The following is a 24,390-nucleotide window of genomic DNA, read 5'->3' as shown; positions in this document are numbered from 1 at the left end:
TTCTTTTATATGTGTGTGTGAACTGAACTACAATATTCCATGCGCTTTACAAGTGTAAAATATTCAGGTAGGGTTGAAAGAATTTGAAACTATAATTTCCTTTCCTGTTAAACTTTTAGATGTAAGTAGTTACGTGTTCACATTGAAACATGGGATGAAGCTTCTAAGCTTATTTTCTATACATAATATACCATCCCAACTTCCAATAGAGAAGTGTGAGGCACATTTAGTAAAACCTCTTGCTCTCTACAATTCTGGTTCAAGAAAGCATATATAATATCAATGGCTAACTTCTTGAAGATGGAAGATGATTTCTTGGCCTTGACCGAGCAATGTCCAAAGATGTACGTGATTCCTGATTCTTTTCCTCTCAATATTTCCATTGCTTCCTCATTATGTATAGACTTTCCCCGATCATCGTCTGCGGTATCCATTGCTTGATATTTGTTTGAGCTTCTAAAAGCTTGCTCCAATGGTAATTCATATTCACAAGGTTCTTTTGAATTTTCACACCCTCTAGACACTTCTGTCATTGGTTTCTTCCAAAACTGATCTTCTGTTTCTACATAATGCACTAAAGAAAACACTAATCTGTTCTCGAAATTGTAGTTTTCTTGCAGTAAATCTCTGTAACCGTATCGGACAATGCACCGAAACATGCTGCATTCTTTTGGACCCACCCTCGTGACAAGCAAACGATCTTCTTCATTGATATGGGGAACTTGAACATATTTTATACAAACGAATACAAGCACTTGATGAAATGCTGGCAAAGTGGTTACAAAGTGACCAAAAACAGCAGGAACACCAGCAACCAGATTAGTGTATATGAGTCCAATTCCAGGCACACGCACTATGCCGAGACTAGGCCCCGAAGAAAGAATCCTATTCATTGACACTTTGTTCTCATCGTCGTATTCGTGTTTCTTCATCGTTCCATAGTACCATGCATACATCGAACACATAAAGATTGTAGAAAGCACGAGAGGGATCCAACCACCTTCATGAACTTTGATGATTGATGCAGAGATGTAAAGAAGTTCGATCGACCCGAAAAACATCAAAAACGCTATAGCATTGATCAACCTCAGCTTCCAAACAATTATAATCACAAGTGTCATCAAGCAAGTTGAGACAAACATGACAAAGGTGACTGCCAGCCCTACAAACCCATAAAAACAATCAGATTCTTTTATCATGCGATTGAATATTTAAGACCACAAACGATAAATGCTAAGACTTGGTACCATATGCATGGCCTATCATGCTTGTGTCTCTCAAGCCAATTGTCACAGCTAAACAAAGGCACATTAACATCCAATTAACTTCTGGGATATAAATCTGCCCATATATCTGGTTTGAGGTGTGCATAGTTTTCACATGAGGGAAACAATTCAGAGCACAACACTGGTTTACAAGGGAGAATGTAGCCGAAATCACAGCCTGACTTCCTATGACAGAAGCAAAAGTGGCCACGACAAACACCGGCCAAAACACAGCTTCTACATTGACAAATAATGTAATGTCATATTGAGACAGAGATATAAATATATGATCTCTCAGTATTACTAACTTCTTACCAGGTATTGCTCTGTAGAAGCTTCTCTGAATATCTTCATGGTGTTTAGAGAGGAATGCAGCCTCACCCAAATAAGCGAGTATCAAGGAGGGATATACAAAAAGTGTGAAGGCAATCTGTGATTTAAATTTGGAAGATTTCAACTTTCAAGTACATTAAGATCATAATGAGTTTGCTTATTATAAACCACAGCAGCTGCGGTTACCTTGATTGAAAGTGAAGAGAAATGGCCTAAATCAGCAAACATTGCCTCCACACCTATGACAATATCCCATAAGCATCTCGCTCCCGATGTTTAAGAGACGAGAGAAAGCATATGATTCGAGATGTACAAGTACCTGTAATTGAGAGAACGACTCCGCCTAATGAAATCCAACCTTCAACACCTGTGCTTCGAAGGAATTTTAGCATATAAACGGGAGAGAGTGCGTGATATATACTTGGGTTCCATTTGATGATATTATACATTCCAATAACGCTAATACAGACAAGCCACGCCGTAATGATTGGAGCAAACATGAAAGCAACTTTGTGTGTTCCACGATGCTGGAGGGAGAACAGTCCAACCAAGAGGACGCATGAGATTAAAACAATATAGTCTGAAAAGGGGAAACAAATTTTGGCATGTTTTAATTATTTTGATAAATATGGAAATCAACTATAGAGAAATGATGTAGCTTACTATCATGGAGTCCAGTGATCTTATGTTTGACTCCCGAGACTGCTGAAAGAACTGAAAGGATAAATATTTATAAATCATTATATGATTATGAAAATGCAAGTTTTTATGTAGCCATTTTAAAAGATTCAAGGTTAATCTTAGCTTAGCTACTAATGTAATTCAAATTCCGACATCATAGAACGAGCAGTGGCAAAAAAGTAATACATATTGAAATACTAGAATGATCTAAGCTACTGAATTGAAAAGGAAAAGGTAAAATGTAGGGACCTGACCTGATATTGCAGGAGTGAGCACTCCATCACCAATAGCCATGCAGGTTCCAAAGAGAACAAACAACAAAAAACCTCTTCGAAAAGATGGATGCAGTCGAAAAAAGGACTTCAGAGCAGCACTCGACCTTGTCTCCGAGATCCCCTTAATGTCATATGCAGATAATTGATCATCGATAGGCTCTTGATTCGGCAGAATGCATAATCTAGCATGACGGCAAAGAAGAGAGTACAATGCAAAGGTACCCCCTGCATCACAAGCAAATGGAATGAAATAATCAGCTTTGCCTCTTTTCCCATCGACATATTGGGCTTCAAGCTATTCAATCCTTTATAAATCACAGAATTCCAAAATCTTTATTGAAAATTAAGCTCAAAAGAGAAGTTAACGTTAGGACTAATAATCATATCTCCATAATCGTACGGTATTATCAATTTGGACCTGAGCCCAGATGATCCTTTTGCAAGTTAAGACATTGTCCTTAATATTTTGAATTTTTTCTGCTGTGAGGTTAGGATGAACTGAAAAAACTAGATACAGCAAAAGAAAAGAAAGGTATTTCTTCTAATCAATGTGATGTGTGAGACTGTCTTTAAATCTTTAACGAACAAATAAGCTTAAGGCTATCTATTTTATTGGATAAGATGAAAAGCATTACCTTCACCGTTATCATCGGCTGACATGACAATGAAAACGTATTTGAAGAGAGCAATGAGAGTAAATGTCCAGAAGATAAAGGATAGAACCCCATAAATTTCTTCATCATTCTCATGGAGACTCAATTTCCCAGAGAAGGTAGTTTTGTAGACATAAAGAGGGGAGGTGCTGAGGTCCCCATAAACAACTCCTAAACTTTGATAAGCCAACATAAGCACACTTCTGTACGAACCATTCTTCACCTTCTGATGAGAAACATATTAAACACATATTGCTGGCTACAATGATCATAAACAGAGATATTCCAACCTAAAATTTTAAATGAAATTGGAAAAGGATATATCTGAAAATATAACAGGTGTAAATGCATCAACAATCTGAAGGAATTGAGATAAGTGTTTATACAAGTCCTTCTAGTTTAAATATTTTGATTTCTCATGAAACAATATTTTCTCTCTATTACTCTTTACACTAAATATCTCTCAGTTACTTCTCTCTAAACACATCGTTCACTAATCACTTCGCTAATTCTTGTTCAAGCAAGGAAGAATTGAAAATGTCCGTTCCTCCATGGCACCATGTTTTTGTGTCGCGTTCGGCGTCTGCCAATGACACTAAGGAGATGTTTGAGAGGGATTTTGAAATTCTTAAAATCACTTGAGTCGTTTCAAAATAAACTCCAAAAGATGGCTCCAACAATTCAAAATTAATTGAGCGCCGTTTTCAAACCATTCACATTAATTTTGAATGATTAAAAGTATGTTTCACACGGATATTTTTACTATAAAAAAAGTGATTTTAATAAATTTAAATATCTGTACACAGCCAATGGATCAAGGTCCATCTTTTCACCAAACAACAAAGTATTATCATTATTAAGATAGAACTAATTTTGATAAACAAACACTTATTTTGAGAACAAAGACACTCAAGAACACAATCAAAAGCAACGAAAAAGCTTCTCTTCTACCTGTTTTGATTAATTAAACAGATGGATATGAGGTACAAGCACCTTAAAACAAACCCATGTTTCCATCAAGGGTCTCAAACATAAAAACTCCACCAAACGGATCACATAACAAAAAAACATCTCAAATTTCTTGCTGACAGAGAGAATTTCAAAGAATCAAAACCCACCAAGTAGAATGAAGTATAAATGTCTAAGAAAATGAATAATGCATTTCATTCAAACTCAAAAGGAAACCCAGCTCCCATATAAAGTTTATAAAACAACAGAATGACACAGCACCAGAAATCTCTCAACTCTGTGGGAGAAAACAGAAATAAGAACCCATATAGAATTTTTGAAGAAATTAGAAGAAAGAAGACAAGAATTAAGAATACCTTTGGAGAGATGCCTTCAGTTTCAACACTTTCCTGTGATGGGTTGTTCATGGCTGCTGAATACTGAATAGAGAAAAAGCAAAGAGAGAAAAAAAAGGTGTGTTAAGTGACTGAGCTTCTACATGACCCTCCTCCCTCAAACCAACCAAATAAAGCATAATCTTTGCCATCGTCAAACAACCAAATAATAATAAGTCTTTGATTTTTTTTCCCTTTTTCCAAAAATATTTTTTATACTTAAAATCATTTGAAAGTAATTGCAAGCTCATGGATAATGATATAGTTGTTGGTCTCTTTCATTCCTCAGCTTTCTTTCCAAATATTTTTTCACTCTATTCAAACCAACAGTGATGTTATTTTCAAATATTACAAAATATACTAAAACATATGTGATATTTTGCTATATATATAAATATTTTTAAAAAGTTTTTACCTTTAGAATAATTTCTCAAAAATTATAAAAAGAAATCATATTTGGGATTTTGATCCAGTTTAAATCACCCCAATTGAAGGGACCAAACACAAAATAAATAAAGTTTTGTAGGCCAAAACAAAATAAAAACAACAAAAAGGGTTTCTATTACTATTACTATTTAGTTTTGACCAAATCCCAAAAAAATGATAGAAATTTACCAAAAGAGGTATACTGTTTTTGTTTTTGGAAGAACTGAAGAGAAAAGGCCTTACAATCATTGCTGAAACAGCATAGACCAAACCGATAAGCTTTCAACATTCTCTGATTACACGAAAGCGATTCAAAGAAAGACAATTTGAAACGACGGATACCCAAATCAATTCAATCAAAATCATCAACATAGAAGAAGAAGAAGGAGGAGGTGTAAGTCTTTTTCTTCCATTACACTCCCATGGCCGACGATTTCATTATCCTTATCCTCCGTACAAGATTGACTACTAACGAGCTTTCGATCTGCCAGCCCTAGCATTTAATCCAACTGGGGTCGCCTTAGATTTTCATAACAGATTTCTAAATTAGTGACACTGATGTTATACCTAATAGTGTATAATTCTTCTCTATTGTTCCTTTCAGATTTCAATCTATGATGCAGTGTACTTGGGAGTAGAAGACGTGGTACGGTGGGAGAAATGGAACAATCGAAGATATGGTTGTTAGAAGGTAATTAGAATATGACTTCTCAATTGGCTGTTCTGTTTCAGCCCATAATATGTTTGCGGTAATGCTTGACTGAATTTACCCCCATTGTTTTAGCAGAAAGAGTGTGAGTGTTGAATATGGTGGTTGGGGTTGATAATTTAAGTCATTTTTAGCTTGCCCACTTAAGAAAATAACATCTCTCAAACTTATAGATTAAGCTATTTGATCATTGGGCCGTGTTCAAGCTTCTACCTCTAAGTTTTTGTAATTCTACTTCTTCTCTTCTTTCATGTTTTATTTTAAAGTTCACTTTCTAGTTTAATCCTCTTCCATTGGAATGTTCTGCAAATCATCTAATCAAATCCACAAATTGGCATCCAATTCTCCCTCTTCTCCATAAATTTGCAGTGCCAAGCTGGTTATATGTGTTGAGAATTTGATTCTCCTCCACCTCATTAGGGAGGCTTGGTTTTATCCATTTGCGTTTTTGTTGGTTTAATTATGTTATGTTAATGGTTCTTATAGATAAGATTGTTCAAAATGAGTAGGATAACTTTGATTCATTCTCCCAAATAATGGAGAACTCCTGATGATACTGAGGCTTGAATTGAGTAAACCCTAAAGCTTTGTTTAGTTATAGAAAGTCATTAGCAGGTGCGAACTTCTAGAGATTGGTAGGGCCAAAGAAGTAAGAAAGATGGAAGTTTGTTTTTCATATAAAAGGAAAAAGGAAAGGGAGAATGATGTGATATATTATGCAGCAATTATGAATGAAGCTTCATAACTGATATGCCTTTGTTTTTTGCAAGCTTCAGCATCCATTCACTCTCTTTTCAGTGCCCCAAATATAGGATCATATAGAAAAATAGACAATTTTAGTTACAATATTTTTATCCTTATGATATTATTATTTGACATCATAATTGTCTTCGTATTCTTATCCTTATATGAAATTATTTGGCTTTATCATTTTCTTTATGTTCTTATCCCTATATGATATTATTTGGCGTTTTGTTGATTGTTTAATCATTTTCATCTCTTTCTACTCTTTTTTCTTTATTAACCGCTCAATTATTGTGTATGATGCAAGAACTATTTGAGGAAAGAAAATCTTTATTTTGTAGGTGTAGTCCTATTTTGTTTTGGATTTGAGTGTTGTTGGAATAAATGGTTATTATTTATAACTCTTTGTATATGGAGCATCATTTCATGAAAATTGTTAATAACTAAAAGATATGATTTTTTGAATGGCTACGAGTAAGTCTAAAAATAAGTTATTTTGGTTGAGAGAAGATTTACATTATAATTCTTTGTCTTCTATATGCGGATTTCTCTTCATATTCACAATCTTGATGTTCGGTAGTTTCACAAGGTTTCGTTCGTTGATTTTCTATACGGGGTGCTACAGTTAGAACAAAGGTGATATGTTCTGTTTTGAAAGACAATTACCCTAAATACTCAAGCACTAAGGGTGAGTAAATTTGTTTTAAGGAGACAACGTGAATTCATTGGACTTAGATCTATATTTACGTATGATTTTTTGTTTATTGTAATAATAATTTTCTTAACAATTTGATAATCAGTGTAACAATCTTTAAGACAAATTTCAACTGTGCATTAACTTTAAAGGCTTGGTAATTCGCTCAGTTGAATGAAAATGTGCTTAGCTATTTTTTATTCCACACACACCTCACGTCTATGATTTGTGTCAAAAGTGAATTTTGTAATCAAGTTTATATTAACTAGTCTTCTCGAAGAATTGAAATAATTAATATGTCATAGTTTGTCATACCAAACAAATGACTCAACAATATAAGCAAAAGTTGATATTTTATTAATAATATTTTTTAGTATAACTGTGAGTACATTTAATTTTAAGAGTCCACTTAAATAACTCTTTCCAATATACATCTCATTCTTAGAAAGTACAAACTTATCATATACAAAGCCCATCTTAAAACCATTCTTACGAACATGAAACACATTGTTGAGAGTTAGTTCCTTGTCAGAGATCATCTTAAGTGGTTTTACCTTGTCCCTCAACTTTTTGAAGTAGAGGAGTTACCCATAAATAGTTCTCCACTAAAGATTTGACACATATGATGTGAACATATTCTTGTTGGCATGTAGCCTCAATTTCTACTCATCATTTCTTGGAATTGTCCACCATGTTTCATTCTGAAATGACTACACAATGGTCAATATCTGCAACACCATTTGATACTTATGTGATATTTACACAATAATTTACCTATCTCAATGTAAAATGTACCTATTTGAAACCAAGGGAACATGAATAATAGATAAATAAATAAGACAGAAAAAGAAAGTTGATGTGTAGAAAGAAAAGAAAAATCAAAACAGACAACCGACGACAAAAGAAAACTATGGAAGAACTTATTCAAAAAAAATTCTCACAAGAGGACCGATGGGAGGCGGTGGAAAAAAATTACAAAGACTCTAAAATTTAAAATTTCCACCAGATTGTATACTATCTATATATATTTATATTTTAAAGAAGAAGAAAAGAAAACACAAACTTTAAATTTGTCTTAAGAATTAAAATAAACTATTCAAATCTGATTTTAGTCTTTTGAGCTTATTTGAGTTGATCAAATAATAATATTTTTTTAACATTGGAGGGCTAAAATAGACATTTTAAAACTTTGGAGATGGAAGCAAAATGATTTTTGGTGGACTAGACTGCCATTGAAAGTCCAAAATACAGACAAGGAATTGCAAATTGTAAATAGGGGAATTTATTATGGATGGGTTAGGCATAGCCTTACAATCACTTCACCATTAATGACAAACACATTTTAGGTCCCAAAATCAAATTTGTACATCCACAAGTAATCCAATGGTGGGTCAATTGTTTAATTATTTCAAATTTTGAGTTAAATGACAATAACAAATTTGACTTCTTTTTTTTCCTTAAGAAAATTATTGAAAGATGAACATGTTTCTAATAGCCCCTCGACATCTTCAACAAGTTTTGTAAACTTAGGTAAGATTTAATTTTATTTCTAATAGATATACAGTCAATTAATTCTTTTTTAAAGTGCAAATATTGATTAGATATTTTTAAGAGTTTAAACAGAATAGACTTACAAAATCATGAACAAAACTTGTAATTTAGATGACTAGAAATATCTTGAGACATTTGAAGACAAAAACGTGTTTCTTTCCACACCACATTTATGTTCGATTTATAGAAAGAAAATTATTGGAAGACGAACTAATGTGAATCAAAAGTACAGACAATGGCTTAAAGATGATTGTTGAAAGTCAAATCTCAAGTATTTTATAATGAACAAAGTTATTTTAAAAATATATTATGTATAAAAAGAAACGAAGAGAGGTAGAATAGGCGTTGTTGAATGTTCATCACAAATACAACATATGACTCATAGTCAGGTTCAACTACTTCATAAAACATACAAGTTAGGTTCAAGTTGGCTTGAGTATTCATCAGATTGTAAAACTCAAAATTAATTGATAAGAAACTAACCATTAAAAACGAACATCACTTTCATTGATGGACTTCTCTATCATTGCTGCTAGACTTCAAAAACTTGCCTTGAAAGAGTTCCAATAATAGTTTGAAGAGAGAACAATCTAAATAATCCTCTACACATTCTGACTTCAAAGCTCTTTTTCATACCAATAAAGAATCATCTTCTTAATCATTGAAATCCTTTGATTTTTTTTTGTAGTTTTTCAGCCCAGAATTAGTGTTCTTCATTTGAACCCACCTTTCTAAGATCACAGTTTCAAATTGAATAAAAGATAATTGCTTTCAGAACAATACAACATTGAACAATAAAATAAAAAGAGCTAAGACTTCAATAAAATACCACAAGACCCATCATATTTTTTTCATCATCCGGAAGGTAAGAAAAAAAATCTCCGGCACTGAGCAGCAAACCAGACCAGACCAAACCAAACCAAACCAAACCAACCCAAAAAATAAGTGTGTGTGGTATGATGTCTTCCGCAAATCACTAACCTCTTGCAGCATCTTCAGCTTAAGCATTGGCGCCCACACAGTTCAATAACTCTTTCGAGATTCACAAACCGCAAGACATCCCGGCACACAACCCACCCCATTTGACGACGACCATGACTAGAAATCTCGTTTTTTTTTAAAGGAAGAAAGGAAAAAAAAGGAAAGGAAAGGAACTCCAATCAAAGTACAGTTTGGATGACTCTCACACTCTCCCACCCCAGCAGAAATTCAATCCAAGAACTGAGTATGTTTAGATGTACCACAAGAAATGGATGGAAGAGAGGTCAACTTCATAACGAAAATCTCTGATAATATCATCATCAGCTGGCTACTCATCATTCTTTTTCTCTGCTTCTGATTTTTCTGGCTCACCCTTGGGCTCATCCTCTTTCTTAACTTTGGCAGGTTCCTCCTCAGCTTTATCTTCAGTTTTTTTTTCTTCAACACTCAGTGTCTCAAGTAATCCCGCTGCTGCAGATGCATCTTTGTTCTCCCCTTTCTTCTGTTGGCTCTCGGCAATTTCTTGGAACGTTTCCATGAAAGATTTGCAGTCTGAAGCAAACAGAAAATATGTTACCAAGAGGAATAAAGCAACTAGTATTAATTAATAAAGTAGTTATCTTAAGACAGAACAAAAATGAGAACATGAGCATTTCATAAACGAGGCTCTAAGACTGTTGGAGTTGAAGCAAGCATACAGACAATGATACAAGTGCTGGACTTTTTACACTTTTTGAGTTCAACCACATGGGAAGTGTGAGAACTCAAACCCAGGTGGAGGATTCGTGCCTCAACGACCCAAGCGTAGGCAGAAGTTTTTACATTTTTAAGACCTGGATATGCTCCAAAAATGGCAAACAGTTTGAGAGAAATAAAGGAAATCACAAGTTTTGGGAAATAATAAAAACGAGTATGAAATTTGAGAGAGAGAACCTAAAAACCATAAAAGTGTTCAGATAGAAAAAAAATTTATGATAATAGGATCCATGTCATTACATTCTTTACATTCTTTAAATTTCAAAAGTAGCAAATTTATAAGCAGATAACTCTCTGCTGATAGCCGTCTAATAGCTCTCTGATAGCCGTTTGATATCATTAATTACTTGTCATATTTGCAATATGCAAAAAAAAGAGTGATATGAGCTGTTTTTTTCTAAAATTTTGTCATCTGATGCAATTTCCCTTCCGACAAGGTAAGAGTAAAACTAAAAGAGGACAACTAAAGAAACAAATTGAGCTGAGAAATGGAAAATAAACAGGCATTTTCCCCATTCTGGTGAATATAAATGAGAAATAGAATAAAGAACATGCATAGTGTCGGAGCAGTTATATCTAAAAATGTAATTGTTCATGCCAACATGTCTCCACGTTGATTAATAATTTTGTAATTGTACAAAACACAAATGGACGTAAGGTTACCTACAAGACCTTTAACTTGAGTTAGTTTTGAAGTCAAAGATGTCAAGGAATTTTGTTTTCTCTATCAGAAAGATGAGTGTTGTCAAAGTAGATACTTAAAAAATTCAAAGGAGTACTACCACACCACCACAAAAAATAAAGAGAGAAGAAAAAGATCAAACCTTGACTAATAATTTATTCAAGGTTCCTAAACTTATTGAGAGTTGTGATAATAAAGAACCTAATTACCAAGTAAATTTGACAGCCTGACACTCATTGAACACACAACAACAAAAGATTATGATGGAATGGACATGGATCATCTCCCAACTAGAGAGACAAACAATTTAAACTTATAAATCAGGGGAATTGAATTAGGTGTCAAGAACTTGACTTCCATGTAATATGCTTCTTCAATTGGTCTAGATAAACAGTTTATAAATTATAGCAACAGAAATATGAACATCCAAATTAAATCCAGTTTCTAATGACATCTTATGCAAAGTGGTCAATCACATGGAAGGGATAGCATCCAGTTGCATCCTTTCATTTCACCTTCCAAACATGCTGGCTCCTATTTTGCCATTGCCACAATCCTCTCTTGACAATGAGTACTCCAATCACCCACTTAAACTATTGAATTTTATTCTTTGTATGACTAAAACAAAATTTAAGTTCATCGTCCCATTTCCCCGCTTATCTTCTAATTTGCCACCATCAAAATTTTCTCTAGTCACCGTTAAAATTACTCTCCTGACTCCTCTTCACCCACTTTCTCTGATCAAACACTTCTTCTTGGTGCAGTCAACCTCCTACTTTGCTACAGACATAATGCCACACACAGATGAAGAAGAAAAGTAAAAGTCCAATTCATAAAATCATCTATTGAAAAGTTAGATACAGAATAATATTACTTACTTGAATCTTCAATAAAACCAAGTACAACCATGTTTAAGGGAAACATAAACAATAGACCATCCATATCATGATCGTAGATTATACAGCTTAATATGACAAACTGGGAAAACCATACCACATACATTGAAGCCATTTGGATGCTAAAAATGGCGGGAATACAAATCCTCAAAGCACCCAACTAACAGTAATGAACAGCCAAGTTTCAAGAAAAATAGAAGAATTAGAAAATTGTACTCACTCTCAATTGATGGGAATCTGATACAGAAAAGCTCATCTTTCAATTCGCCATCAGCGAAGTCAGTGGCATGCCAAACGCAGGATTTATCATTTCCAGCGTGTTCCTGAACCGTCATTGATGGAAGAACTACAAAAGCACAACAACAATCAAACAATATAGTAAAGCACTGAAAGGAACTCAATTGTATGCGCATAAGGTGTAAATAATCGAGAACGAACCAAGATGATTAGCGCAGATCTTAAGCGTCTTAGACTGTCTCATAACAAGGCGAACCTTTCCAGTCTGCTTATGTTTCAAGAACTTAACAGTACCAGCACCTCTCTCCTTCCATTGGTTTCCATCTTTATCGAACCGATACAGTTTTGCCTTCCTAAATCAATGAATAATCGGAACGAAACAAATGAAACTAAAGAAACAAAACGTAGATCGAAAAAAAAAAAAAGAGAACTGTAGAGAAAAAGCGTACAGATCGAGAACAGTGTCCTCATCTTCTTCACCGGTGGTAACATCAACCGCCTCCAACTTGACGATGGGGGCGACTTGAGCTCCAGTGTCTTCATCCTCTCCGGCAGGAGCCTCCTCGTCGTCTCGGCGCTCAGAATCGGTGCTGGCCATAGATGAAGCTTTTGCTGCGTTAGGAAAATTGGATGGGGAAATTGGGGGAAGGCAATGAAAGAGTGGGAGAATAAGAAATTAGGGTTTTTATATTTGAAGAAACAATAAACTCAACCACTAAGCTCTATGTTAAAAAATAAACCTAACATTAAATATTCTAAAATAAAACGGCTTGGCTTCTTAATTAAAATTAAACATTTCACACAAATATTTATGCTTAATGTGATTAATTTTGATTTTTTAAGGGGTTTTGTTAGATAGAAAATAAATAATTTATCATTTTTTTTACTTTTTAAAAACGTATTAATTAATTTACATAACATGTTTTATCATTTCTGTTTAAAAAACCAGAAATTTACCTCAATACTAATATTTGCAGAGTTATTCACATAATTAGTAAATTACTCTCGTTTTCGAGTGTTTCTCATTGTTCATTCCTTCGTCTTTGAGTGAGAGTGAGACGAGAGCAAGAGAAATTGAGAGAGGAAAAATACTTTGTTTCAATGGTACTCGAAAAGGGATTGTCATCGAGATGGAAGCGAGAGCGATACCAAGAGATTGAGATGTGAATATTGGGTTAAAATAATCACAGATTATTGAGGTTGAAATTTCTTCATGATTATTATAGGTATTGCAATAAGAAATCTACAAGAATTTTGTTATTCTCGTAAATAGTTTAAGTTCATTTATCATTGTTTTGTTATTTATCAAAGGCACATCCGTCTACCCATCAAAGACATGTTGTACCCTAGAAATGGATTTCTAGGTTATCAATATAGTGCTTGCAACTCCCATCATTGAGATTTGCTCGTCAGTTTGAATGGTACAAATTGTCAATTCCTAAAAAAGTTTCATTTTTTCTGTTTTGATGTATATTTCTTGAAGATTGATTCAAAAATAAAACTCTAAAGATTGACCTAAATCTCTAACTATAAGAAATCAAGGTCCAAAAAGTGTATAATTGAAACCATAATTTTAGAACATAGAACTTGTAAAGAAAAAAACCTTGCTATCATATTTTGTTGTTTGTTTTGTTTATTAGTATAAAAGAAACAAGCACTAACAAAAATAAGTTATATCGAATTGCCTAACAAAAGTATGAGTATCGCGCTTGCAACTAGACACTAAACACGACGAAGACACTCTAGAAAAACCTTCAAAAGATAGCTCACAGAATTGCAGTTTTAATCCCACATAAAATAGTGGAAAAAAAATCACACCCAAAAGAGTCCAATGACCCCAAATATTCAACAGGAGAAACATCTCTCATGAAAAGGAATGAACATCCTCTCGATCATGTTGCATCAACATGGCAAAATCAGAGAACAGAATCTTGAAATCACCAGCTAGCTAAATAATTAGCAAAACTTTGTTTACTAAAGCCCCAATACAAGCAAGAAGAAGATGAACTCTTTGATCAAAGTGACGAAATTCAATGTCTTTCCTACAAACAAATTAAAAAAGACGGCTTCTCAAGCCATTGTTTGGCCATTTTTACCACTAAAAATGGTAAATTTTCATTAGTTTTATAGTTAGCTAATATAAAAAATAAAAAAGATCAAAAACATTTTACTATTATGCTATATTTAAAGATATTTCCAATAATTTGCCATTCAAAATAATCTCCTTTCCTCCCAGCATCCCCCAATTTTATCAATCCTATATAATTTGTTAGGATAACTAAACTATACCTTTTTATATACAATTGGTGAATACCTTTTTATATACAATTGTTGTAGAGACAAGTTCCAGTCTACAGGATGAGGCATAACAGAGATCAAATCCATGACCTCTAGAATGTCGGTTAAGCTAAACTCATTACATTTCTAATAACAATACTACTATTAATTTGCTACTTTATATCTAGTACATACCTCAGAAGAACAATATGACCCTCATCCAAATAAATAAATAAAAAGCAAAAAAAAGCTTAATGGCCTCCCTGAAAATACAAAATTACAATCTATAAAAAAGAGGTAAATAGAAAGCAGTCCGAAAAAGAAAGCACAATGCACAATAGAATAGGGGTAGAACTTAAATAATATAACAAAACCACAAGACAACCATCCATGTTTTCTCCTCAAGCAAAAATAACTATATATGTCTCTGCAAATACTCTTTGTTTGACTACTAAACCCAACCCAACCTTGCAGCATCTTCAGCTCAGGCCCTGCACACAAACTTTATGGTTTCTAAAAAAGCTATTTGACCTTTTTTGTGGATTCACAAACGCCCATCACCACACAACCAACTATCTGACACTGACTACAAATCAATCTCATTTTGAAATGAAAGGAAGGTGAACACTAGAAAACTGACTCCCCAACCAACCAACGAAAATACAATTTAGACGATTCTTAACTTTCCAGCCCTGAAAAAGTTACCCAATCGAAGAATTGACTGTGTTTTGATGTAACAAAACATGGACGAATGAGATGTATCCGGTAGAGGAAGAGCTATATCCTACCGTATTTGGCAGTAGAAACAAGTTCCTAGTCTTTCTTCTCTGCATCTGATTTCCCTGCCTCACCCTCAGGTTTATCCTCTTCCTTAGATTTTACAGGTGTGTCCTCAGCTTTATCTTCAGATTTATCTTCAGCTTTCTTTTCATCTTCAACGCTCAATTTTTCAAGTAGACCAGCTGCAGCTGATGCATCTTTATTTTCCACTTTCTTCTTTTGGGACTCCGCAACTTCTTGAAATGTTTCCATGAAGGTCTTGCAATCTAATGATACCCGGAACAAAAGTTAGTAATAATAAAGTGAAAAACCAAGGGAGTGAAAGTCGATTAGCACAGTCAATAAAATGTCTACTTTTGGGACTAGAGGACTTCTAGGAACGTTTTTTCCATCAAGGTTTTGCAGTCTATAGTACAAAGAAAAAATTTAGATCCACGGGTGGAAAAGACTGCATTATTTAAACGAAGCTGACTAGCATAGTTAATAAACCACAAGGACAGGAAAACATTCTCCGTAGCTCAATAGATATTGTATGGAAAACATTCTTTGTAAGCTCAATAGTATTTGTACAAAAGTCATAGAAATTGCACTGTTGAGTTTTTTAAAACCACCTCAGATACAACCCATAGATATTATAGACACTTTTGAAGAAACAAATGAAATCAATAATGTCTAGAGGTAAAACCATTTCAGACTGAATGATACTTACGTGGGAAAAGTAAAATAAATAGAAAAATAAAAAAGTGAGCTGAAGGGCTGTGCAATACATATGGTAACAGCATATTGTTCCCATTTCAAATACAGTACAAATGAAAAAATTATGAAAAATGTGCAGTCTGTCAAAGCTTCTTAGCATATAGTTTCAATGCATGTCATTGTGTCTTTTACATTTAAGCAATCAAAAGCCTATCTCCATGCTTTGTAATCATATGTGAGCATAAACTAATTCAATATTGTACGTTGTCAGGATTGATTATTTAGTAACTACAAAAGCACGAACTAATAAAAGATTACTCAAACACCCTGGATTAGAGTAAATTTAAAGTTAATAGAGTTCCTAGCTGACACAAAGATATGAATCCATGGCAGAGATGATGCTTATATTAATTCAAAAGACTAAATCACTCACTATCCCAAAAAAGGAAGAGAAAAAGGCCACTCTATTGGATAATGTATATTTATCCAGGGTTTCCGATTTTATTGAGTTACAACGACAAATAACCTAATTCCTAGATAAATCTGAACTAATTAGTTATTGGAGACATCATTGAAAGCTTCTGATGAATGGAAAGGGAGGTAGGTCTAAATAAAATTACAACTACCAAAGCTGGCATCAAACAGTTTTGATGTATCTCATGCAGAGAGACCCACTGCATTTAAAGATGAAAACCCAGAACATATCCAATCTATCAATTACACACCTCGGTAGGCAACAGCAGCCACAAGTAATTGTTAACTGGGAAAGTTTCATTTGTAATGTTACTATCTTGCAGCTTCTTCTCTTCCAAGTATCATTACTTAAAATCCTCTCAAAGTAAAATCACAACCAGTTATTCACCAATGAAACCACTCACCTTTCACCTACTTTTTCCTATCAAAGTTTATAGGCGAACTATCATTTAAAAAGTTGTAATTCTATATTATACTTTCTCTTTTCAAGCACCGACTCCAACTCTTCCGTTGCCAAAACAACTGGCAATCAACTTTGACATGTATAGAACTAGATAACTGAAGAAACTGGGTGGAAGATGGGTGGAAGATGGGCCTATGAATATAGAACTTCCCAATTTTAGAAAAGTGAAAACAAATGTTAATGAAATAACAACTATATTCATCATGAATAAAGACAATAATCAGTAAAGATAAGCAGAAAATTAAAAGTTTCGTGGTTAAAGTTACCATTATGAACGGATTAAAACTACTATGGATTGTAAGAATCAATCCCATTCTTGACTTTTAATAGTACCATGTACTGACAGGCATAGGAAAACGTTCAACTTCAAACATACCACAACAATACAGTAATTTCTTGTGATGAAAACATGTACAGACCAAACCGCATAAAAAAGCGGATACAAAATAACAAAGAAAGAAATATATTAAATTGTGAGTGAAAAAAACTGTCCTAGTGATACTTCAAACCGGGCACAACCACCAAGAGCTCTCACATATAATTTATTTGGAAGGAGAAAAGAAAACACAAAACGTCAAACAATATAAGATTCAAGTTTAACACTAGCATTGCCCACAACCAGATAACAATGAATCCAAAGTTTAGAATAGCCTATCAATCAATCTACAACCAAGATTTAGTGAGAAAAAAGATTCAGAGTTGTACTCACTATCAATCGATGGGAATCTGATGCAAAAAAGCTCATCTTTCAATTCACCATCAGCAAAGTCAGTCGCATGCCACACGCACGACTTCTCATTTCCAACGTGTTCTTGAACGGTCATTGATGGAAGTACTACAATCACGACAAATCAAACGATAAAATTGAAGAACTAAAGCTAAATCAAGAAGAAAAGAAAACAAATAAAGCCAAAAGAGCTTGATATATTCGCGAAAGAACAAGCAGAGAACCAAAAACGAACCAAGATGGTTAGCGCAGATCTTGAGGGTTTTAGACTGTCTCATAACAAGGCGAACCCTGCCAGTCTCCTTATGTTTCAAAAACTTAACAGTACCAGCACCCCTCTCCTTCCACTGATTTCCATCTTTATCAAATCGGTACAGTTTGGATTTCCTAAAACAAAAATACGAAAAAAACCCCACATGAAAAAAATCAGATTAACAGCAAGCAGATCAGAAAAAGAAGTAGATTAAAAAAATTAAAAAAAAATCATACAGATCGAGAATTGCGTCTTCATCTTCTTCACCGGTGGTAACGTTGACTGCCTCCAACTTGACGATTGGGGCAACTTGAGCTCCAGTGTCTTCATCCTCCGCGGCCGGAGCCTCCTCCTCTTCTCTGCGTTCGGTATCGGAGCTCGCCATGGAAGAGGGTTTAGGGTTTGGTAGGAAATGTGGAAAGTGAGATTGGAAATAATGGATCGGAATTGGGAGAAATTAGGGTTTATATATGGGGGAAAGGGAAGGGAAGAAATGAGTGAGATTGAAGATGAACCCCTTACTATATAAATAATTTTATTTCTTCCTCTTTCTAACCCATAGTTTCATTTTTATTTTCACATATTTATTAATATGGAAACAAATATTTTTTTTACAAAATTATTTTCAATCTCAAAACTTCTATTTCTTTTATAAATATAACAAAATATTATATTTTATGTATTTTTTTTTATATATTTATTATATTTGAAACAATTCTAGTTATTTTCGTCTAAAGCATCGATACTCATTAAAAACGATTAGGATCCATCATAAAACTAAACCAAATCCTTTATAAACTATAATTGTTTCTTTGATCATCTCAGACTAAGAATGTTGTATAAATGAACTTCAATCATTTATAAATAAGATTTGGACACATTTTAGGTTTGTCCATGAACGGCAATGATATTATTGGATCGAATACTAGATAAAAACACTTTCAAACGCAATCAGGAGCGACTCTTTCTTTTCTTAAATATATATTTTTTTTCTAAAAATGAAAACCACACCTATAGTTTGAATAGTTTAATTTTTTTATGACTTTATTATTATGAATTTTTAAGGTAGAAAAACAAAAATCGATGACATTGGTTGAAAAATGAAGTAGAAACAAAACTTTCTAAAACCTATAAATGCTTTAGCTATTGAATGGGATATTGGATTTTCTATTTTGGTCTTTAAGAAAAAACTAGGCTCATAAAAACACTCATGTTTTATCATTTTTGTGAAAATAATTTAGATCCAAATGAACATAGTTTAACTAACATAAAGTTTGTACTTTCGACCTCAAGAAAACATACCTAAAACAACATTTCTTTTTATCTTAACATAAATGTTAAAATTTAGATGGGTAACCATTTTGCTTTGGATTTTTGTTTTCTCAAACTAAACCTATAATCATTATTTCTATTTTTTTTCTTAAATATTAATTTTGTGTATTGTACGAAATATACAAATACATTATAGAAAAATAATAAAAGAAAATAAGTTTAATTTTCAAAACAAAAAAATTAGTTACTAAATTGTTTGTTAGTAATGTGATTGGTTTTATAAAATTGATTCGTTTATTTATTTATTTTCCTTCTTCCTCTCCAATTGGGCAGAAAGAATTTATCTTTTATAACAACACCTAGTGATTGTTAGATTTTCCATTTGAAGTGAAAAGGAAAACTAATAATACTTCCTTGAGAACCAAGTTAATCTTATTTGGATTTCCATTATTCATCTTTCATCCAATCTTAAATTTTTATTCTTTTTTAAGTACGACGATTGAGACGAAGGATCGAACTTTCAATTATAGCTAAACTAAGTTTAGTTTATTGAGAATGAATCAATCGCTATCCATTGTTAGCGGTTTGAATCAAATGTGTTGGAAGTCATTGATCTCATAAATGTTGATCGAGGATTATTCTCTTTTTGATATTGATGACATTCTCCTAACAAATATTTTAGGACAATTAGATGTACTATGGCTTGAGTCACAAACCTCATGGTTAATTACTAATAAGTTATGCTCGATTTAACTTTAACAATTAAAACGAATTTTAAAATATGTTAGGGATGTTTTCTACTTTTAGATAAAAGTTCAACAATAACTCAATAGTTAAAGCATTTTTATAATATGAAGGATTGAGTTCTCACCATATACCTTCAATCAAACCAAAATTGATGGTTTAGTCCTCACCATAACTTTATCACTACTTGATTGTTTAAAAATTGCTTTTTCTAGGCCCAATTTTATTGGGTTTTTGCTTCCAATGGCATTTCTTTCCATTTTTTTATTTTCTCCATTTTCCCAATCCAGCCCATTATTAATTCAACTATTCCCCAATTCCTCCTTTAAAAATCCTTATTCAAATTTCACCCACACTTTTACATTTTGCTTCTCCAAATTTAATCATAAATTCAATCCATTTCCACTTCTAATTATGGATGGTTATTCTAAATTTTATTATAGTAATTTTCAACTTTTGTATTTAAAAAATGGTTTGAAAGAGTAAATCAAATGTTAAATAGTTTGATTTGAGTTTTTTTTTTCTAAAAATAGTTTTTCAATTCATGAATACGGCTTCAAAATTGATTAATTAAAAGAAGCAAATTTCACACAAAGTTAATTTTTTATTGAACCTAAAAAGATAAAGAATAATGGAAAAAAATTTCCTACTCGAAATTATCTCGAAAGCTACTAATAATTTATTTGACACATTGAAAGTTTAGAGACTATTAAGAATGATATCATACGTTTTCTTCTAATTGGTAATTTAAGATGGAATCAAAACGATTTTTTTTGTTTTTGTGTCTCACGTTGCTTCTCTTTTGAACTCTTCAAATAACAATCGAAGTATATCTCAAAATTGACTATCAACAATTATGTACATAGATCCATATTATATTTATCGTACATACAATACAACCCTTAACAATGACGAAACTTATAAATCAACCTACAAATTATTCATCAAATTTTTCTTTACGAAACATTACAACCAAGAGATTAGAAGTGTTTCTTATGATCATAAAGTATCGTAGGATTGATGGGATGAATTCGAGACTACTAATGAATTCACCACAAGAAAGTTAAAAGAAAAAGGAGAAGACAAAGTGTGAGATAGGGAGTGATAGGGGCAAATCACATGGTACAATACACCAAAATGTTTTGAGAGACAACACAATATCGATAAGGATTCAATGTTGTTGTTTTCTTTTTGCTTTTTAATATATGAACACAACAAATCAAATGTGTCTAAATATTTTTGGTATCTTTTTATGTGTGAAACCATTTATGAACATAAACAAAACAACTATTTCCCCAATCTAAACACATGTTCTTCATTATTCACATTCATCCTATTTTCTATGTACATAGTATTTTCAACCAAATAGTGATCATCAATGCATGTTTCCGTTTATTCATGGGTTCTATTTCTTATTTTTCTATAATAATTTTGATTTTTTTGTTAGCTTTTAATTTCTAAAAATGAAAGAAATTAAGTTCATAAATGTCAATTACTATATACTCGGTTGGTAAGAGTGAAACATTTTTAAATCCTATTAAAATTTATTTTTCTTTTCAAATAATCCTATTAAAATTAAAATTTATTTATTGATTGATCTAAGCTTAAAATTGAATTAATTGTTAATGGCTTAGTTTTGGATTGGCCATATGATCCTCTTTTATTTTGAAACATGTGGTGCTTAACCCTCTACAATTTTTATAGCTAACCTAATCTTCTTTATTGAGTCCTTAAATTACATTCACTAATCATTGGGGGAAAAAAATCATTATTCAATTTAAGTTTGGTAAATTAAAGCGATTTGTTATTTAATTTTGAAGGCATTATTTTAGGCAGAAAAGAAAGGTAAGAAAGTGTAATTCCCAAATAACACCAATTTCTTCATTAATATATTCCAATAGTAACAACATAATATCAATTCAATTGAGTATATCCATGAGGTTATTATTGTTGTAATTTCAGATATTTCATATCCCAACCGCCGGAAACTTAATCCACCGCTACCGCAACCGCCACCACCGCCGAAATTATTACGTGGCCGCTCCGGAATGATCATACCGCCAGGATTTGAATATTCGGCCCCCAATTTTCCGTGATTGTCTCTTCTTACAAACTCCGAATATTCCCAACTTCTCCCTTCCATTTCCCCTTCTACCCTTCTCAAATTTCCACATTCCCATTCTGCCCCTCCGCCTTCTTCTTCTTCTTCTTCTTTCCGGCAGCTCGCCTCTGTCTCCGCCGCCGCTTCACTGTAACTACTTCTCACCGCCGACCAACCGTCTGATTCCCAATTTGGCCATTCACTCGTAGTACTCAATTTCCCAATTCTTTCCTTACCATATATCTCATTTTCCTGGCCGCCGGATCCGGAGGCTTCGTCGGCGTGTGGAATTTCCTCCTCGTCGTCGGAGAAACTGACGTTGACCCAGTCAAGAACGCACCTGGGGGAATTCTCTACAGCAATCTTCGGCGAGGCCGCCGCCGCCGCCGCCGCCGCCAGAAATGGATGCTGCAGCAGCCGATCACAGCTCCACCGTTCACTAGGATTTCTTCTGAGACACTTCCGAAGAAAATCCCGGCAGACTTCCGATAAGCATGTTGGAAAGTCTGGCAAATCGTCGGAAAAGCCGATTCGACTGAGCGTATCGGCTCCGAAATCTTCCCATGCGGGTTTCCCGGTGACCATTTCAATGACCGTGCACCCAAGGGACCAAACGTCCGATTCCGGGCCCTGAAATTCTCCGCGGACTACCTCTGGCGCCATCCATAGTGGACTCCCACGTGGCGCAAGCGAATCCCGAGACCTGTGGCCGGGGCCGTGAAGTTCAATTGCAGAGCCGAAATCAGCCAATTTCAGAAACCCGGGATTCAATCCGATCAAAACGTTCCTCCCTTTAACATCACAGTGAACAATTCCTTTGGAATGAATGTAACTCAAAGCCGAAACGAGGCACCATGTCCTCTCCCGTAAAAGCTTATCATCGCGAGTGCCAGTGGGGTCATCTGCTGCGGTGCCACCTGGCAAATACTCCATATGAAGGTTACGAAAGGAGGTGGTGGGAGATTCATGGGAAACATCATCGCCGAGAAAGGCAACCACGTAAGGCGAGTTCAAGGATCGGAGGATTCGAATTTCATTCTCTAAGCAGTCGATTTGTGGGCGGAGTGTCTGAGTCTGCTGGACAGATTTGACGGCGAAAATCCGAGCGTCGGGTTTTCGAATTCCGAGAGAGACGGTGGCAAAGGAGCCTTTTCCGATGGGAGAATTACTTCGAGTCCAAGAAAGCGCGGTGGTTTTGAGCATATTTTAGAGTGGGAAAAAGAAGAGAAAGAAAGAGGAAAATTAAAGGAGAGAAAACAGAGGGAAAAGGTTGAAGAAACGTTGAATGGGGTTTGAGAAATTGGGTGGTGAGAGAGTATTTATATAGGCGCGTGGATCATTGATTATGGGGGAAAGAAAATGATATTAGAAATGTGGATAATTTGAAGAAACGGTTAAAAAGGAAAGAGAGGTGGAATTTTATTGGGTGGATGTGCACCAAGTTTTGAGATTTTGTATACATTTCAAATTTTGTTTCTCTAACTTTCTTTTTAGTTTTATCCTTATCCATCTTCGTTTCCCCTCCTAAGCCCTCTCCTCTCCTCTCCTCTCCATCTACTCCCCCTTAATACAATCATAAATATTTTTTAAATATAGCAACCAAACCATATTATTTTTAACTCAATTTGACTACATATCAATTTGTTTTTTTCCTTAATTAACCTACATCCCTCTTCAATCACTAAATTGAATAATTGTGGAAGAGCAAAGGTGATTTTAGTTGATGATAAATATAATGGTTTGAAAAAGAGTAACTAAACCCCGTAACTAATGATGAATTAAGTGGAGAATTAGAGGGGGTGGGGAGCGTGCGTGGTTATGTGGGTAGGTGAGAGCCGTATGATTTGAAGTTGACTTTGACTATTTTAAGATGGTGGGAGTTTATGCATTGAAACTACGGTCTATAGTGTACACACATGATTATAGCCGCAAATATATATATATATATATAGAGCTGATAACTGATAAGCAAACTCCATGAGATAAATATGCAAACAAACTAAAAGAAAAAGAAATAAGCTTTCTCCGGATGCTGACATGTCAATACCAGGGAATGCCACGTCAGTTATCAAAGGAAAAGAAAATAAAAAGGAAGAAATGGAGAGAAGGGAAAATGAGTAAGGACGTGTGAAGTGGATTCCCACGATTACATGTCTGTCTTACAATTGCCGCTGGAATTTAGTTGACGTGGCCCATCATTTTCCCATTACCTTCTCCTTCTCTTTTTTTCTCTTTTATAAATTTATTCATTCACCCTTTCTCTTTTCTTTTCTTTAAATTTATTCATTCACCCACATCATTTTTTTTTTTTTGCTATTTTTAAAATTGTTTACATCTTTCAATTTTTAATTTGTTAAAACCAAAAGAAAATGTAATT

At 33.9% G+C, this 24,390-nt stretch overlaps 4 protein-coding genes and 1 long non-coding RNA gene across 8 annotated transcripts; 1 reads left to right on the top strand and 4 right to left on the bottom strand.

The window, feature by feature from the left end:
- Window positions 1–68: 68 nt before the first annotated feature.
- Window positions 69–4,881, bottom strand: LOC101222845 (potassium transporter 1). Of its 3 annotated transcripts, none has more exons than XM_031887491.1 (9): window positions 4,533–4,879; window positions 3,190–3,430; window positions 2,534–2,779; window positions 2,262–2,312; window positions 1,918–2,178; window positions 1,785–1,837; window positions 1,581–1,695; window positions 1,248–1,502; window positions 69–1,162 (listed from the first exon to the last, which is right to left on the bottom strand). In XM_031887491.1, the coding sequence occupies exons 1-9, from the start codon at window positions 4,581–4,583 to the stop codon at window positions 177–179; spliced, it is 2,259 nt and encodes a 752-aa protein (XP_031743351.1). In that variant the 5' UTR covers window positions 4,584–4,879; the 3' UTR covers window positions 69–176. The 3 variants fall into 3 exon arrangements, with proteins under 3 accessions (XP_031743351.1, XP_031743350.1, XP_031743354.1); XM_031887490.1 differs by having other exon boundaries at window positions 3,190–3,433; window positions 4,533–4,878; XM_031887494.1 differs by lacking the exon at window positions 1,248–1,502 and having other exon boundaries at window positions 3,190–3,433; window positions 4,533–4,881.
- A 223-nt stretch (window positions 4,882–5,104) lies between these two features.
- On the top strand, window positions 5,105–6,027 carry LOC105436074. Of its 2 annotated transcripts, none has more exons than XR_004217502.1 (2): window positions 5,105–5,490; window positions 5,581–6,027. It is a non-coding gene; the product is annotated as an uncharacterized LOC105436074 (long non-coding RNA). The 2 variants fall into 2 exon arrangements; XR_969985.2 differs by having other exon boundaries at window positions 5,119–5,370.
- A 3,375-nt stretch (window positions 6,028–9,402) lies between these two features.
- Window positions 9,403–12,948, bottom strand: LOC101208327 (ran-binding protein 1 homolog a). The gene is made up of 4 exons (XM_004145204.3): window positions 12,676–12,948; window positions 12,428–12,579; window positions 12,210–12,335; window positions 9,403–10,207 (listed from the first exon to the last, which is right to left on the bottom strand). The coding sequence occupies exons 1-4, from the start codon at window positions 12,822–12,824 to the stop codon at window positions 9,984–9,986; spliced, it is 651 nt and encodes a 216-aa protein (XP_004145252.1). The 5' UTR covers window positions 12,825–12,948; the 3' UTR covers window positions 9,403–9,983.
- A 1,871-nt stretch (window positions 12,949–14,819) lies between these two features.
- Window positions 14,820–18,457, bottom strand: LOC101208565 (ran-binding protein 1 homolog a). The gene is made up of 4 exons (XM_011660362.2): window positions 18,133–18,457; window positions 17,879–18,030; window positions 17,626–17,751; window positions 14,820–15,549 (listed from the first exon to the last, which is right to left on the bottom strand). The coding sequence occupies exons 1-4, from the start codon at window positions 18,279–18,281 to the stop codon at window positions 15,317–15,319; spliced, it is 660 nt and encodes a 219-aa protein (XP_011658664.2). The 5' UTR covers window positions 18,282–18,457; the 3' UTR covers window positions 14,820–15,316.
- Window positions 18,458–21,694: 3,237 nt separating this feature from the next.
- On the bottom strand, window positions 21,695–23,393 carry LOC101203251 (mitogen-activated protein kinase kinase kinase 18). Its single transcript, XM_004145265.3, has one exon. It carries the CDS (start codon window positions 23,214–23,216, stop codon window positions 21,741–21,743), a length of 1,476 nt encoding a protein of 491 aa, XP_004145313.2. The 5' UTR covers window positions 23,217–23,393; the 3' UTR covers window positions 21,695–21,740.
- Between the last annotated feature and the right edge of the window lie 997 nt (window positions 23,394–24,390).

The sequence above is a fragment of the Cucumis sativus genome, chromosome 1 (assembly GCF_000004075.3).
Source record: "Cucumis sativus cultivar 9930 chromosome 1, Cucumber_9930_V3, whole genome shotgun sequence".
NCBI lineage: Eukaryota > Viridiplantae > Streptophyta > Magnoliopsida > Cucurbitales > Cucurbitaceae > Cucumis > Cucumis sativus.
Note: the sequence above shows the minus strand (reverse complement) of the source record. Positions and strands in the feature narration are given on the sequence as shown.